The sequence below is a fragment of the Garra rufa genome, chromosome 16 (assembly GCF_049309525.1).
Source record: "Garra rufa chromosome 16, GarRuf1.0, whole genome shotgun sequence".
Lineage (NCBI taxonomy): Eukaryota > Metazoa > Chordata > Actinopteri > Cypriniformes > Cyprinidae > Garra > Garra rufa.
Genome location: NC_133376.1, coordinates 33,470,038 through 33,487,649, shown reverse-complemented (window position 1 = coordinate 33,487,649; position 17,612 = coordinate 33,470,038). Strand labels below are relative to the sequence as shown.

Here is a 17,612-nt window from a genome sequence, read left to right as displayed (position 1 = left end):
GGATCGTCAATTTCATCTTTGCAACACTGAATCAGAAAATACTAGTTTATTAATAAGTAATTCGAATATTTTCTTAATTTTTGCCTTGACACATTCATGGTAATTACTTTTGCTGGGGCTTTGAGGCCAGTTTTGCGTGCATTTGAATGCGGAACTCTTCCAGCTGGTCGCTGCTGATGGCAGGACGCTAAACACCGCCATGGCAGAATGAATGAAGCAGAAAGTTAGTCAAGTTATCCCGTTCCAGCGTGCAAAGTCCCATGACTTTTTTAATGCGCACTGAGGAATTTAATTTGAGAGGCTTCTTGATGGGAAATGCAGCATGTACACCACAGCAAGCCGCTGTCTTGACGGATAGTAATTTTAGTTTATTTAGTCTATATATTTGGCAGATGTAAAGCATACATGTGTATGTTTTTTGTGTTAGTCCATTTTTATTTTATTATTATTATTATAACAGTTCAAGGAGCAACATGTTCGTGCACTTTCTAAAGATTTTAGTTCTGTTTTTGAATAAAGGGTTGTAAATCCCTTGTTTTTTTTATCCGATTCATCGATTAATCGAAAAAATAATCGACAGATTAATCGATTATTAAAATAATCGTTAGTTGCAGCCCTAAAATGATTAATAATTACATGCTATAATAACTGAACAAAGATTAACGATGATGTGTAACATTTTTCTATAATAAAATATATAAAATAAGTAATCCATTTGTATGTCTATTCCCCCCAAAAGTGCAAATACTGTGATGATATCAAAACATTTGAGCATCCAGACACTTGAAACCAAAGAGTTTCCCTACTTTACAATTCCGTTTGTTGAAATAAGACAGCATGCTTAGCAGGGTAGTTTATAATTTCTATGAGGACTTGCTCTTGATAATTGGAATAACAATACTGTCTGCACTGAGAGGATCTTGCCTTTGATGGGGTGAACAAGTGTCCCTGTAATGCATTCTGCCATTACTGACATTAAAACAAGCGGCACAGAAGCCCCTTAACAGCCTCTAACACGAGCTCTTGAGGGAGGTCAGTGGCACTTCATTAGCCGGATCTCATTCGTGAGTACCGACGGACGGGAATACGGCTCCCTCTCATCTCGTGTTGATCAGAGAGACTGCTGAGAGATGGACCCTGACTTCACTTTGTACTCAACCCTCCGAACCCCTCATTACTCAGACGCTCTCTTCAGCGGAAACTAAAAGCAACGACACCGACCAATTCAACTTATGAGTTTAACAACGGTCAACCGTATTTGAGCACTCATTATCTAATAAAATATTTGCAGGGGACGGCACATCAAAATGTCAGATTGATGTAACGACTGTACGTGCGAGCTGATGTAAAGGTGCCTTTGAGACTACAAAGACAGTCAGCTGTCTATTGTGCTTTGACATTCAGCTCTTCCTCTCGGGGCGAGGAGGCCGAGAGAGACATCAACCAAAAAAAATGGAAAAGACGTTTCATTGGAGAAAGGGAGAACCTCTCATTGGCTTTTTTGGTCTTGTGGCCCCCTGGCATTACATGCGGTTTGATTAGAATTCAGTTCAATCTTCCTGCGGGCTGCATGTCTCGGCTTGGCCTCCTTGTATTCCATTGTAGATACATCTCTCTTCCCTCTAATGTTAGTCCATCCGTCTCTCTTTCTCTCAAGATCCTCCTCTCTCCATCCCACTCACACAGGCCAGTAGAGATCGCATTTGGCAGCCGAACAGAAACAGCGGTTGCATCCCTTACAAATCAACCCAAATATCACCACGAGTTTAAAGCCCACCAACGGGTTTACTGGGGTCACAGGGCAGCAGATGCAGCTGCCGGTTTCGTGGTTTAGAAAAAAGGGTCTCTGAAGGTGAACGCCGCATCTACAATACCAGAAAGAGACTAAAAGAAATACATGTTTCTGTAGCACAGCAAGTTAAAAAGGATTAGTTCACTTCTAGAATGAAAATATCCTGATAATTTACTCACCCCCACGTCATCCAAGATGTTCATGTCTTTCTTTCCTCAGTTGAAAAGAAATTAAGGTTTTGAGGAAACCATTCCAGGACATTCAAAATCTTCTACACCAGTGGTCTCAAACTCAATTCCTGGAGGGCCACAGCTCTGCACATTTTCGCTCCAACCCTAAACACACCTGATCTAGCTAACCAAGGTCTTCAGGATTATTAGAAACTTCAAGCAGGTGTGAGTTGGAGCTAAACTCTGCAGAACTGCGGCCCTCCAGGAATTGAGTTTGAGACCTCTGCTCTAAATGATCCCAGCCGAGGAATAAGGGTCTTATCTAGTGAAATGATCTACCATTTTCGGAAAAAAAATACATTTTATATATATATTTTTTTTTTACTACAGATGCTCATCTTGCATTAGTTTGACCTGTGACGTAGATGGAAGTACCAACGAAGTGTTTACAAAGTGAACATGCAAAGAAAATCAAACGCACTTTACAAAAAATGTAAAACAACGATGTTGGATGATTTTGAAGTTGGACACTACCTTTTTGAACCGGAGTACACAGATAAGAACTAAGCATACGTGACCTTTCCAAAGTGGTGAAGATGCGTATGCACATCACAGAGCTAGTGCAAAATGAGCATTTGTGGTTAAAAAGTTTTATAAAAAAAAAATTTAAAAAATCACACTAGTTTTTTTTTATTAGATAAGACCCTTATTCTTTGTCTGGGATTGTGTAGAGCACTTTGAAGCTGCGTTGAAACTGCAATTTGGAGCTGTAACCCACTGGGCACCATTGAAGCACCCCTTTGAGATTGATGTGTGCTTTTGCTTTTTATACTTTTTTTTAAGATTTATTTTTGGCATTTATTGTGATAGGACAGATCAGATATGATAGGAAGTGAAGTGGGAGAAAGATAGGGGGCGGGATTAGGAAAGGTCCTTGAGTCAGGATTCGAACACGGGATGCCCAGAGTGCAACGATGCTGTATGTTGGCACGCTGCCCACAAGGCTATCAGCGCCAGCTTTTTATACTTTTTAACCACAAATGCATGTCTTGCACTAGCTCTGCAATGCACGTCTTCACCACATTAAAAAGGTCATGCGCAGTTAGCTTTCCATCTGTGTACTTCGGTTGAAAAAGGTAGGGTAGGGCAAAAAATTAATTTTCTCCTCCAACTTCAAAATCATCCAACATTGTTGTTTTACTTCACGTTCACTTTGTAAACACTGGGTCGGTACTTCTGCCTACAGCACACGTGTGTGATTACGTAATGTGTGAGGTTGAGCTAGTGCAAGATGAGCATGTGTGGTTAAAAAGTATATCAATTTGATTTTTTTTTTTAGAGAATGGTCAATTGTTTTGCTAGATAAGACCCTTATTCCTCGACTGGGATTGTGTAGAGTCTTTTAAAGCTGCATTGAAACTGCAATTTGGACCTTCAACACATTGGCCACCATTGAAGTCCACTTTACAGAGAAAAATCCTGGAATATTTTCCTCAAAAACCTTCATTTCTTTTCGACTTAAGAAAGAAAGACATGAACATCTTGGATGACATGGGGGTTCTGGAATGTATAGTTCACCCAAAAATGACAATTCTGTGATTAATTACTCACCCTCATGTCACTCCAAACCTGAAAGATCTGTTCATCTTCGGTTTAAAATTTCTAACAGAAATTAAAATATCGTTAATGAAATCTGAAAGCTTTCTCACCCTGAATAGAAAGCAAAGCATCGAAGACTGATACGATAAATAACATCATTATTTTTGTTTTCTTTGCACAGAAAAGTTTTCTCATAGCTTCATAAAATTATGGTTCATCCACTGATGTCACATGGACTATTTTAACAATGTCCTTACTACCTTTCTGGGCCTTAAACGTGGTAGTACTGTTGCTGTCTATGTAGGGTCAGAAAGCTTTTGCATTTCATCAAAAACATCTTAATTTGTGTTTCAAAGATGAACGAAAGTCTTACAGTTGTGGAACGACATGAGCATGAGCAATTAATGACAGAATTTTAATTACAATGTGAACTATCCCTTGAAGACATATGCAAACTATTGGAAGCAACAAAAACTAAATCGCAGGAACTCAGAACGAGATGCGATACGAATCAAGCAAAGCATTAAATCTGCAAGCAGGCCAAGAGAGAGAATGCAACTCTCGGTGGAATAAATAAAATCACTAGAAGGTGACAGCAACACTATACGGCCCGAAGTCGTTCCCATTTCCAATTAACATTAAGGTTGTCTACATTCATTTGCCACTTCAAGGCCAGCAACGTGCACTGGGTTCGGAATAGGCGCTCCATTTAAAGGAGATTGGATGGCTCTTTTTGCACAATGCTCTTTGTGTACAACAAGGTCTAACAAAATCATCTCAAACCCCTTATCAGATTTTTTAAATTACGCTATTGTGAAATGTAATGATTGGACTCATTTCTGTCAAGAAGACATTGCATCTTCAAAAATGGAAAAGTTATCAAGTTCACTTCTTTCTTTCACACATTTTTATAAACAAGTATGTGTCTTTAGATGCATTTGGCCAACACATAAATCAATACCAAATATGGAGGGCAAACAATTAACCTCACATTCTTTCATAGTCTGACATAATACAAGGACACCCAATTAAGGTTTCTGGCTACATATGCTAGAGCCGCGTGGTATCGGTTCATATAATGAATCAAAATGAATAAAGCCAAAGGCTTCGCCGCACCACTAATTACTGCACCAGGCATAAAGTCCAGAGCCCGGTGCCGCTGGGATTATCAGGACTCCACACTGCCTGCGGCACACTTCCGAAAGGAAAAAAAACTCACAGTTAGTCCTTCCTCTGAAAAGCGATGTTTAGGTTTCAAAAAACTAGGGCTTTTATTGCAGGATTGTACCCATCAGGACAAGAAGTCCCAAACCAGCTACTGATGAGAAGCACAACCAAACTAAAATGCCTTCTAAGAAACTCATATGAAAACTGCAACATATACGAGTTTCATATCTTATGCATGCAATCCGGTACATTTAATACTTGCAAGAAGCCCATTTAATTTAAAGTATACCAGATAGTGGATGCCGGTTCTCGCAGTCCAATAAGATACGCAACACAATCACTCTGTTACTTTTCTGTTAACTAAGGTTAAAATGTGTTAAATTCCTCTGAGAAGGAAAGTGACTGAGAATATCACACTGCTCCTTGTCCTTAACCCAATTGCAATCCATTTAAATTGCAAATGCGAACTCTGCAAAAATGAACAGCACCTCTGATTAAATGGAACTGGGAAGGTCACTTTATATCTCCTGAAAGCAGCTGAACTATAAGGGATCACTCGGGTTTTACAAATTATTTTCAAATTATTCTAATTAGGTAGAAAATATTAATTTAATTGCTTTTTAAATAGAGATATGAGCACACTATCAGGAAAACAACTTTAATTTTAAAATGCAGAACTTTTAATGTTAATTAACTCTGGAATAATGATATAAGTTATTCTTTTTGAAGCAGTTGCTACCACTAGGGGAAAGACATGAAGATACTTGCACATAAAGCAGCCTAGTAACAACAAAATGCAGTCACTGGGGAAAAGCAAGATCCTTTTCAGCAGAATTTTTGTTGCGAGGGGCAAACAAACTCTCTGTGTCTCTACCCCACTTCTCTCCAGCTTCAAGTTGAGACAGAATTAACGCTTCAAGCAGCTAAGGGGAGATGTCAAGTAGAGAGCCAGCCATCCATCCTGTCATTCATCTCAACTCATCTATCTCCTCAGCTCTCCGCTGGGAAATGTAGCAACCTCAATAAACACACTAACACAATTCGCCTTCTCCAGCATGACAGGTAATTCACACTAGTTATGGCTAAGAGAAATACATTTACAGCTCTCCTCGGGCTACTTCCGCAGCCAACGCTCAGAGTTGAAGATGACAATCCAGTCAGGACACTTATTTCATCTTCAGCCTACTGATAGAGCCTCACATCAAGCAGAAGGTGAAAATAATACCCTATGAAATGAGCTACAGGAAATGCCAATGTAAAGAAGAACTGTATGACAAGTTATTTTAACATTTCTCTTTAAACATGCAGTTGAAGTCAAAACTTTACACCTTAAAATGTTAATTATTTTACCAAAATAAGATGGATTATACAAAATGCTATGTTATATTTATTTAGTACTGTCCTGAATAAGATTTCATATAAAAGAAAATAATTGAATTTTTAAAAAAAGGACAGCCTTCAAAAGTTTACATACACCTGATTCTTAATACTGTGTTGTTACCTGAATGATCCACAGCTGTTTTTTGATAGTTGTTTATGAGTCCCTGGTTTGTCCTGAACAGTTAAACTGCCTTCTGTTCTTCAGGTTTTTCAACATTTTTGTGTATTTGAACCCTTTCCAACAATGACTGAATGATGTTGAAATCCATCTTGTCACTCTGAGGACAACTGAGGGACTCATATGCAACTATTACAGAAAGCTCAAATGCTCACTGATGCTCCAAAAGGAAAAACGATGCATTAAGGAGGGAAAAACTGTGAAGTTTAATGTGAAGATCAGGGTAAATTTAACTTTGTCTTCTGGGGAACATGTAAGTATCTTCTGTAGCTTCTGGACGGCAGTACTAAATGAAAAAAATATGATATTTAGGCAAAATAAGAAAAATTCGGTTCCAATAGTTTACACCCCCGGCTCTTAATACATCCTGTTTCCTTCTGAAGCATCAGTGAGTGTTTAAACCTTCTGTAATAGTTGCGTATTGCGAGTTGCGAGTCCCTCATTTGTCCTTTAGTGTGAAAAGATGGATCTCAAAATCATACAGTCATTGTTGGAAAAGGTTCAAATACACAGAAATGATGAAAAACCAAAGAATCTGTGGGACCTGAAGGACTTTTCTAAAGAACAGCAGGCAGTTTAACTGTTCAGGACAAACAAGGGACTCATAAAAGTATTTCGAACCAAGAGTATGTAAACGTTTGAATAGGGTCATTCTTGTGGACTATATGTAAACATCTTATATGTGAAATATCTTATTTAGTCAATATTAAATAAAAAAATAACATGCATTTTGTATGATCCCTCTTATTTTGGTAAAATAATTATCATTTTTGCAGATTCTGCAAGGTGTATGTAAACTTTTGACTTAAACGGCATATATATTTGTTACTAGTATCCTTTTCAATTTCACTACAGTAACAGTTCAGTAAACCACTAATCATTCATTTGCAACTCTGAATCACTTTTCCAACACTTTTCCTGGTGTCTCAGTTTTCATAGTACGAAATGAATAGACACTAGTAACTAGAGACTGTTACGAGTAACAAGAGAGATAGATATTATGGTCTCACATAAGTACTATTACAACTGGAATGTATGCTAGTCCAAGGTGAATTGATTGAATTGAAATATAGATCCTATAGAGTTCAACAGCAAAAATGTTCAACTTAAAGTAACAATAACAACTAGTACCAAAAGTACACTACTTTCTAATAAATAACTACTAGTGAAATTGGGAGAATGTGTTAATCTTAGTTTGATTACTTGCTAATAAAAATAAATAAATACATTACATTACAAATACATTTCGTTATGATATCAGTTTTACTTTAATATTTAAGGTTTATAATATGGCCCAATCGTATGTTAATGCAAATTACAGTAGCACACGCTGTTAATTAAGTGCATAACAGTAACATCAACAATAAAATCATGTACAGCGCGCTGCATGTCAATATATAAATCCATTCAATATCCAAAATACAAAAAAAAAAAACCGAAATAAAAACCCACACATACAGTATCACACAACATATGCCAAGTTTGAAAATAATAGTAGGTACAAGTCTTTTTGAGCCAAAACTTTTGGAAGGTGTTTAGAAACCTTTTTGGCCACAGATTTTAATCCACACAGAAAGGGACATAACCTAAAATCCAAATAGCTCGGTTTACCTGAGACTGGTGTTTCTGGGGTCCATTTCATCCCCGGGTACAAAAACTGAAAAGACGAGCGCACTTCGCGACAGTCCAGCACCTGACTGTTCGGCTGAGAAAACGGCAGCATCAGGACGCACAAAATCAGCGCACCGTTTAACTTCAGTCCAGGCATTATGAATCCAAATGCGCTGAAGTCAAGAAATATAATGCGCAAAAAGGTTTCCCGGTGATAGATCTGATTACAAGCGCAAATGAGGAGAGAAGGAACGATCTGCGTCGCTTCAAGTGAGCAGAAAGCGATGTGCTGGACTCAGCGGCGGCATCACTGAAGTGAGTGTGAGGAGGAGAGTCCTGTGGAGCTCTTCATCTCCACCTCATTAACAGACCCAAACTTCATGCTCACAAATCAAGGTCACATTTCGCTGTTAAAAGCAGGACTGCGCTATTTACGCATGACTCTTGCATTATTTAAAAGAACCGGTTACAGAAGAAGCTCGTTTGGTATTGAACTCTTTCGTTGATATTAAAGTTATGATTATGAAGACAAGATGCGCGTTATGAATCCCTTGCACTGCTGCGGACATGCGCACATAGAGACCAAGATCAAGTCTTGGCTACAACACAAAATTCATTGTTTTCCAGAGCAAATCTTCACTTACGTCTTATGCTAATTTAAATGGTTAAAAAAGTGAAATGTGGTAATATCGGCAATGTCTAGGATATATTATGTGTTTAACAAATTTGCATTTTCATTTATTTGAATATGCAGAACAAAGTTTGTCACATTCCAAGCTATCTGCTGCCATCTGGTGCTGGTAAAGGTTATTGCAACGTAGAGTCACATAAATCTCTGAAATCAATTACATTTTGCACGTGAGGAGGCAGAATATAAAATATCTCAATTTTATTGACAATCACAAACAACTCAAAGACGCATATTTACACATTCAAAATAAAAAATAAAAAATCGCAGGTAATGGAATCTAGCGGATTACAGATGGATACCGTGCAATTTTTATTGAAGATTTTTACCACTATTAAAATTGCAGAGTCATCCACCCGAAAACAGCAAGACAAATATTTGCATTTACATTTCATACATACTTTTCGCATCTAACATTATTAAAGTGCTGTCATTTACCAATATAGCAATCTATGCATCTTATATTTTTGCTATTTTGATAAATGTGACCAAGGACCACAAAACCAGTCATAAGGGTCTATTTTTTTTTATTGAGTTATGCATCATCTGAAAGCTGAATATATAAGCTGTCTATTAGGACAATATTTGGCATAGATACCACTATTTGAAAATCTGGAATATAAGGGTGCAAAAATAAATAAATAAAAAGAAAAATATTGAGAAAATCACTTTTAAAGTTGTCCAAATGAAGTTCTTAGCAATGCATATTACTAATCAAAAAATTAGGTTTTGATACATTTATGGCAGGAAATTTACAAAACATCTTGATGGAACATGATATTTACTTAATACCTTAATGATTTTTGGCATAAAAGAAAAATCAATCATTTTGACCCATACATTGTATTGTTGGCTAATGCTACAAATACAGTATACCCGGTGCTACTTATGACTGATTTTGTGGTCGAGGGTCACATATTGTGTTTTAGAATTATGGCAGTGAAGGAAAGCAAGCATTTAACAAAGAACTACATGCAGTTAGTTCTTGCATACTTACTGCATGCATTTGCAACAGTTGGAAATCATCTTGATTGCATAAGTAGTTTGTCCCTGGTGCAGCGAGTTTTGCATGGATTTGCACAGCATGTTGTAATAAAGCTGGATGCAATCCTGCAAAACTCACCACACATTAACAGGGCTTTTCCATAAGCAGCAGCATCTAGTGCGGCTCCAGAGGGACAGACAGAAGGCGACCGGCAGTACTTGAAGTGCAAACATTGCAGTAGATTCACTGGTACTACCTGCACTGTGAGCACTTTGGAACTGCCAGGACAAACTCACATAGATAATAGAGAACCATGCAGTTTGCAGTATTAATAGAATAATAAATGTCAGAATAGAGCGTGTAAACAAATTAAACAGATGACGTTGGGTTTGTGCTTGCATGTGCTGAATATACAGCTACTCCTGCCAAAAGGAGCATCTAGCGCAGTAGATACTAGACTACTTCACTAACTACACAAGATGCACCTTAGCAGGAAGGCCATATTAAAATCATTACATTTTTCATTGAAGGTATTATGGTGGCGTTCCGGTCCTCCATTAATCTTCAACATGCCTAGGAGGGGGAAGAAAAGACAAGCAATCAACAATTTTATAATTACACTACCAGTCAAAAGTTTCTGAACAGCAACTTTTAATGTTTTTAAATAAGTCTCTTCTGCACACCAAGCATGTTACAAAAGCATTAATCATAATAATAAAATGTTTCTTGAACAAGAAATCAGCATTTTAGAATGATTTCTGAAGGATCATGTGACACTAAAGACTGGAGTAACGATTCTAAAATTCAGCTTTGAAATAACAGGAATAAATTACATCTTAAAATATATTCAAATAGAAAGCAGTCATTTTTAATACAAAAATATTTTAAAATTGAACTGTGAGCAGAAGAGACTTCTTTTTTTTTTTAAACTTACTGTTCAAACCCTTTTTAATGCTTTCCTTAATTAAAACATGTCTTAACTAAAGAATCAGTTAATTAAAACACACATCAACAAAATACAAAAGTTTGCAAAGTTTACCCAGCTTTACAAATCATTGTAAAATGCTTACACTCGTTTAACAAGTTACAATAACTTCTGTCGTTTCTACAACATTGACTCGTTCTCATCTCAAGTAATTCAACTTTAAACGAATTTTAAAGTGTTTAAACGTATTACCACACGTAACTTCGGGTTAAGTTAATTAAATTCGAATTTTGAATACATTTAAATTCTTCACAGAATGTTTTGAGTCTGACTGAACCTCACTGACTCTCGTCATTGGCGCGCTTTGCTCGTGTCTCACTGGGTCTCTCAAAATGGAGGATCTTCAACTTAAGATAGGTACAACTTGTTGAAAGCTATTCTTTTCTGTTATACGGCTAATTAATTAGCCTAAATACAACGTCCACTGCTAAAAGACTCAACTTAAGCACGTTTAAAACGTAAAACTTCACGCCATAGCTTCACGTTTCATAACTAGACAAGCACAACACACATTATAACGCATTATTTCGTTTCACAGGCGTCCAGGACCTGACAGAAAAACGCAGAAGATGAATATTCGTCTGTGAGGTCGAATCCGCAAACATTAACTAGGCCTTGAGGTCGGTGCCCGATCTTCTGCTTGTGTGGCCCACGAGCTAGTGATGTGCGATACCACTGGTTTCCTATCCGATCCGATACCAAGTAAAATGAAGGCGAGTATCGCCGATACCGATCCGATACCGATACTTTGCCCAAAAATAACTGTTTGGGAAATTAAAGTAACAAGTGTCCTTAAAAGTGTCACTTCATACTGAATACGAGTTATATTACGGGTTTTTGTTTATTGATGAAGAATTATCATACAAAAAAGAGCCAACTTACATAGTTATTGACAGCATCTGAGCATGTATATCTCAAACGCCTGCCTGAACATCTTAACAAATGTACTGTTAAGTCCAATGCAGCCTTGTCAATGTAATTTAAATGATCTACTCTGCAGATAACCTTACCTAACTACTCTAAATCTGGGCCGGCTGAATTGTTGTGCGATTATCTCAGGGACACATTTTACTCCAAGCTGAACTATTCAGACATTTTGTTCATTTAATTATTTCATTACTTATTTCATATAACCAAAGTTCTAAACCAAATTTGTTTTAAGAATTCAGGGAACTGCCGTAGTTTTGTCACAAAAACCCAAGCCCCCAAAATACAGCCACATCGCCACATTTTCTCCCTCTGTACCTGGATAGTGCCTGCCTGCTGCACCAAAGGACTCTGAAATCGATGTCTGTCTCGCCCTAGCAGCACCTGTGCCTCTCATTTCCTCCTCTTCTGACCGCCTTGTCATGACGTCGTCATATTCTGTCTTGTGTAGATGTTTAATTAGGTTTATGGTATTACCACAGTACCTCACTGTTTTGTAACACGTGTCACAAAACACATCGTTTGAGTTTATAGAAGTGAAGTTTAACTTCGCTTGCGTTCACCCATATCCAACCCGCCGGACTGACAGCGTCACTGAACAACATGTGCAAGCGGACTGAGAGGCTACTAGCGTGCTCTGCAGTTGTACAGTGCCATTTTACGCACATGACTTGGCAGGCGGAAGAACAAGTAGTTCTGACTAACTTGGCATTATTCAGATAAAATAGGGTAATTGTGGTTACTTTCCTCTGTATTTCTATTTCCAATAAACTACATATTTGCTCCAAATTACTGAAAAATCGATATTTTGATCAGATAATCGATTCTAGAACATACAAAGCTGGTATCGGAGATATCGATATTTTAGTATCGATCCGCACATCACTACCACGAGCTCTCCTTTCAAGAAGGCGACAGGCTGGCGTTTAATCGACCCTTCAGTGAAAGAACATGTTTATTACGCTACAATTTAAGCAAAGCAGCTGAAAAAGCTTCTGTTTACACAAGAGTGGGTTTTTTCAACAGGAAACGAACTCCTAGTAACGTATCTATAAGAGTTTAGAAAAACAAAACAAGGTTAAGTGTGAGAAAATGTTAGGAGACGGGGAGCAATAGAGGTTTTTAAAAACATGTTTAATCTTTAATCTAACTATAGGTTAATTCTCACCTGAGTTTGGGTTTTGATAAACTAAACATATTGAGATGAATTGCTTGACCACGTGAAATACACCTACTTTATAGTCTACTTTAAAAGTATGACTTGCGTAAGCAAATAACACTATTTTTAGATACTAAACTCAAAAGGCATAGAATACACGTTGTGAACGTCAGAACTAAAGTTTTGCACATTATTAAAATGAGAATTTTAAAACAGCGTCCAGATTTACTCAGCAAGGCGAGTAATTCGCCTGTACACAAACTGTTAGTAACACAGGTTAAATATTAATCAGCGAATCGTGTAAAGTCTAGCATAATTATTTCATTTCCTTCTAAATAATAATCAGAACAAATTATTTTGAGAATCACACATTAAATACCCCCCGCTAGAAGTTGCTAGTATCGTTATTTTAAAAACGATATAAAACAATTTTTTCACTTACATGTGCTTAGTTAAGACAACCAAACACCTCCAAATATATTATCTAAGCGCTCAAGAGTCCATTAATTGATCCATCTCCTACATTGTCTGTTAGCTCCCCAGCTGCTCCACACACAAAAGCCTGTCCCACCGACAAACACTGTCACAATTTCAGTTTCCACAATCATTTCTCGCCACAGCAACAAACCCACGCGTGAACGCAGGTCACGACGCCACCAAGTTGACGCGTTTTAGGCCTCCGCAGAAGTTAAACCAGCGCGTAACCTCCGAGTTGTTTAGGATCATCAGGTTGGAGAAGGTTTACGAAAGAGGCGCGAACGTCTCGTCATGTGATGATGGGCCTCGCTAGCCTCCTCCTCCCCAACTCAACTCACTCAATCCCCCCACGACTCACATCCGCTCTCCTATATCCTATGTTTCACTTACCACTTCCACATGATTAGCTCTGACTGCTAATTTGTGTTTTTTGGCACTGAGGATTTATAAAGCAATTACGCTACTGATTATAATAAAAAATGTTGTGATTTGTTGTGCGTAAACGTTACTTGTGACTAACGTAAGCTAGCAAATTTATATAGACTTGGTGGCGACCCAAAAACAACAGCCTATAGGACACTTTGGGAGGGAAAGGAATTTTAACAAGTTGTAGTTTTCCTTGCAATGCAAATAATAAGCGGGTGATGAACTTAAGTACCCATAATGAATCTTAACATGAACAAATCACTATTTAAAACAGACATATGTGACCCTGGACAACAAAACCAGCCTTGAGTAGTATGGGTATATTGGTAGCAATAGCCAAAAATACATTGCATGGGACAAATGATTGATTTTTCTTTTATGCCAAAAACCAGTAGGATATTAAGTAAAGATCATGTTATCAAAACTTAATATTTGATCAGTAATATGCATTGCTAAGAACTTTGTTTAGACAACTTTAAAGGCAATTTTCTCAATATTTCGATTTTTATGCACCCTCTGATTGTCAAATAGTTGTATCTTGGCCAAATATTGTCCTATCCCAACAACATACATCTATTAAAAAAAATAAAAAATAAAATTAAAAGCCTACGATTGGTTTTGTTATCCGGGGTCACATTTGTGCATTAAATTCAACAGTCCACATACCTGATCATGGCCGAAGTGAAGAAAGAGGTGAAGGTTTTATCCTTACGGTTTCGATACCTTACTGCGCAGAAGTTTCATGTTCAACCCATGTCAGGACGGACAACAAAATGTTATGTCATGCATGTAATTGTAGAGCATCCCTTTTTTCTTGTTGGGGGTGGGGGTGAAAGAAAACCCTTACAAAATCCTTTTGATTATCTGTTTTAGCTTTAGAAATAACTGGAGTAGTGCTTATCAAAACCAGTGGGAATCTTGCAAATGCAAACCTCTAGGCATTACATGTCATCAAAAATTAAAACTATTTTTAGGAAACTTTAAGACACTCTGGCTTTATGGGAATAAATCCTATGGTCAGTGAGAGACAGAAGGCTCAGCTGACCTCTGACCCCCGGTTCACTCAACCCCCCACTATTCCACAGTGGGCTGTATGTGCACCATTGTATTAAGCTTCAAAGAGCATTTCCCTAAGCATTCCCGCATCATTTTGTTCACGAGATCATCTTGTGTTTATTTTCAAGTGTGCTTATTAAAAAAGTAGATGCGAACCAATTATCAAGCTTTTTTTTTTTTTTTTTTGCTAAACGCCATTTAGAAACGAACGTTTCTAACCCAGTTTTGAATAATGATCTGGAAGTTACCACTCTCTTCTTTAAATAGGAGGAAACTCTGAGCGTCCTTTTGAACTTTAACCTACTTTTCTCTCTCCAAGGCACAAAGAAAATGATCTGCGTGAAAAAGGATGTAGGGTGTATGCATCAAGACAGCTGCTAAACTAGAAACATCAGCTTGAAAATGATGTTACTTGTTAGTAAACTAAACAATACACTCTTACAAATAAAAGTGCTTTAAAAGGTTCTTCACAGTGATTCCATAGAAGAACCATTTTGGGTTCCACAAAGAACCATTCAGTCAAAGAACCATCTCTTTCTTACCTTTTTTTGCCACAAAGAACCTTTTGTGAAACAGAAAGGTTGTTCAGATGTTAAAGGTTCTTTATGGAAGAAGCACCGTGAAAGCACCTTTAATTTTTAAGAGTGTAGATTGTTTTTTGGTTATGAATACTTTCAACTAAATGACAGTCATGTAATTAAACTATGATATGATTTTATACTATAACATGTATTTTTAAGAAAGATTATATACATTTATAAACAATGATTATCTGAATTAGTGTTGTGAATTAATTATTATTTGAATGAATATTAACCCCACTTTCCTCTGAATATAAAACAGCTGTATTATTCAAAACCTTTTAAATGACACAAAATCACTTTTAAGTTAACAAAGTCTTTTAAACAGGTGTTATTACACTTTATTTTTGTGGCCCTGGACCACAAAACCAGTCTTAAGTAGCTATATTTATAGCAATAGCCAAAAATATATTGTATGGGTCAAAATTATTGATTTTTGAAGATCATGTTCCATGAAGATATTTTGTAAATATCCTACTGTAAATATATCAAAACTTAATTTTGATTAGTAATATGCATTGCTAAGAACTTCATTTGGAAAACTTTAAAGGTGATTTTCTCAAAATTTAGATTTTTTTTTGCACCCTAGGATTCCAAATTTTAAATAGTTGTATCTCAGCCAAATATTGTCCTATCCTAACAAACCATATATCAACGAAAAGTGTATTTATTTAGCTTTCAGGCAAATTGGCAAATTGACCCTTATGACTGGTTTTGTGGTCCAGGGTCACATTTCATATTTAAACTAGGGCTGTCAAATGATTAATCGTGATTAATCACATCCAAAATAAAAGTTTATTTTTACATAATATATGTGTGAGTACTGTGTAAATTTATTATGTATATAAAAATACACACACTTGCATGTTTAAATATTTGATGCAAAATGTTATATGTAACTATAAAGAGTTTATATGTATATAGAATTAAATATAAATATATATAGACAACTATTATTATAATATATACATGTACGTGTATGTATTTATATATACACAATATTAATATACTTAGTACTCACTCATTTTGGATCTGATTAATCGTGATTAATAGTTTGACAGCCCTAATTTAAACTAGATCAAACTGTTTGAAATTTAGTTTGAAAGCTTTAAATTAGATTAGACAGATGTTGCTGATAACTGATAACATGATTACATATTTCATATTTAAATGAACATTCACATTTCAACAGAATATTGCTAGATTTAAACTTTAGCAAATGTATAAATATAAGCTCTCTTAAGTTTCTCTGTATTTTGATATATAATGAATATACAAAGAATTTTACACACTTCAAATTTCAAGGCAACCTCGTACTGAAGTTAACGCAAATGAACAGAATGCACTTAGATAAATGAAACAAACATAAAACAAGTTTAAACTTAACCAGCAGGGGGCGCAAAGTGTTCGTTCCGCTTTTCTGTATGAAAACAGGAAGTTGTGCTCACTGGACAGAGAGTGAGACCGTAGTCAACGACGCTGATGTTGTAAGTATGAACCGCTAATAAACTATATATACGTCGACGTAAATACCTACAACTTTACATGTTTCATCAACGCCGGACTTTCAAAAAACGGTTTTAAACGACAAGCATCCTGCTTTTGCTTATAACTGGTGAAAGAAAAGATGTATGAATATTAATTGCCCATATATAGTACGCTTTCTCAAAGTTTAAACTGTTATGAGGAGCATGGAAATCACTGATCAAAACACCAAACATGAGTCCAGCTCCAGAGATGACCATCATTGGGTGGAGAAACTCTTCCCTCCTTGTTTCACTTTCCAAAACCTGCTGGAAAACCAGACTAATACAAATGAACAATGCAACAGCTCAAGGAAACCACAATCACACTCCACAGACATGGATGAAACCCAGAGGAGCCACAGAAGGCAGATCTACCTGAAAGCTTTGAAAGAAGTTCAGGAAACCGAGCGACTGCTCAAGAAGGAAGAGCTGGCCAGGAGAATTATTAGGCATGAGGAGCCTGTAGATGAAGGAGCAAGTCCTACTGATCAGAGCAAGACTGTGGGACAAAGGTGCATTTGGAACGAAAGGGACATCACCAAACTGCGGGCTGGTTTTGAAGAAGTGGAGAGGGACAGATGGCGACTAAAGCAAGAGCTCAGTCATACAGAGGAGCAGCTTAGAGCAGAACACGAGGAGAGGATGAAGCTGCAAGGCCTGGTGGAGAAGCTGGAGGAACAGTTAAGCCTTTCCAAAAAAAGGGCTGCACGTCAGGCCCTCATGATAAACGATCTGAAGTCAGAGAGCCAGAAAATGAACGCTCAGTTACATAAGATGACTATACAGGTCAGGGAAAAGGACGAAGAGGCTGACAGGTGGAAGACGAGTCTGAGGAAAGCAAAGGAGGACATGCAGCAGATCGCACAGGAGCGGCCCAACCTCGCATGGGAACTAAAAAGAGCGCA

At 37.1% G+C, this 17,612-nt stretch overlaps 1 protein-coding gene across 1 annotated transcript in view; it reads right to left on the bottom strand.

The window, feature by feature from the left end:
- gpc3 (glypican 3) overlaps nt 1-8,299 on the bottom strand; it is a 197,846-nt gene extending 189,547 nt beyond the window's left edge. The window contains exon 1 of the mRNA XM_073821219.1: nt 7,898-8,299. Within this exon, the coding sequence (XP_073677320.1) occupies nt 7,898-8,054 (157 nt within the window). The 5' untranslated portion in view covers nt 8,055-8,299. The remainder of the gene's footprint in view (nt 1-7,897) is intronic.
- Nucleotides 8,300-17,612: the final 9,313 nt, after the last annotated feature.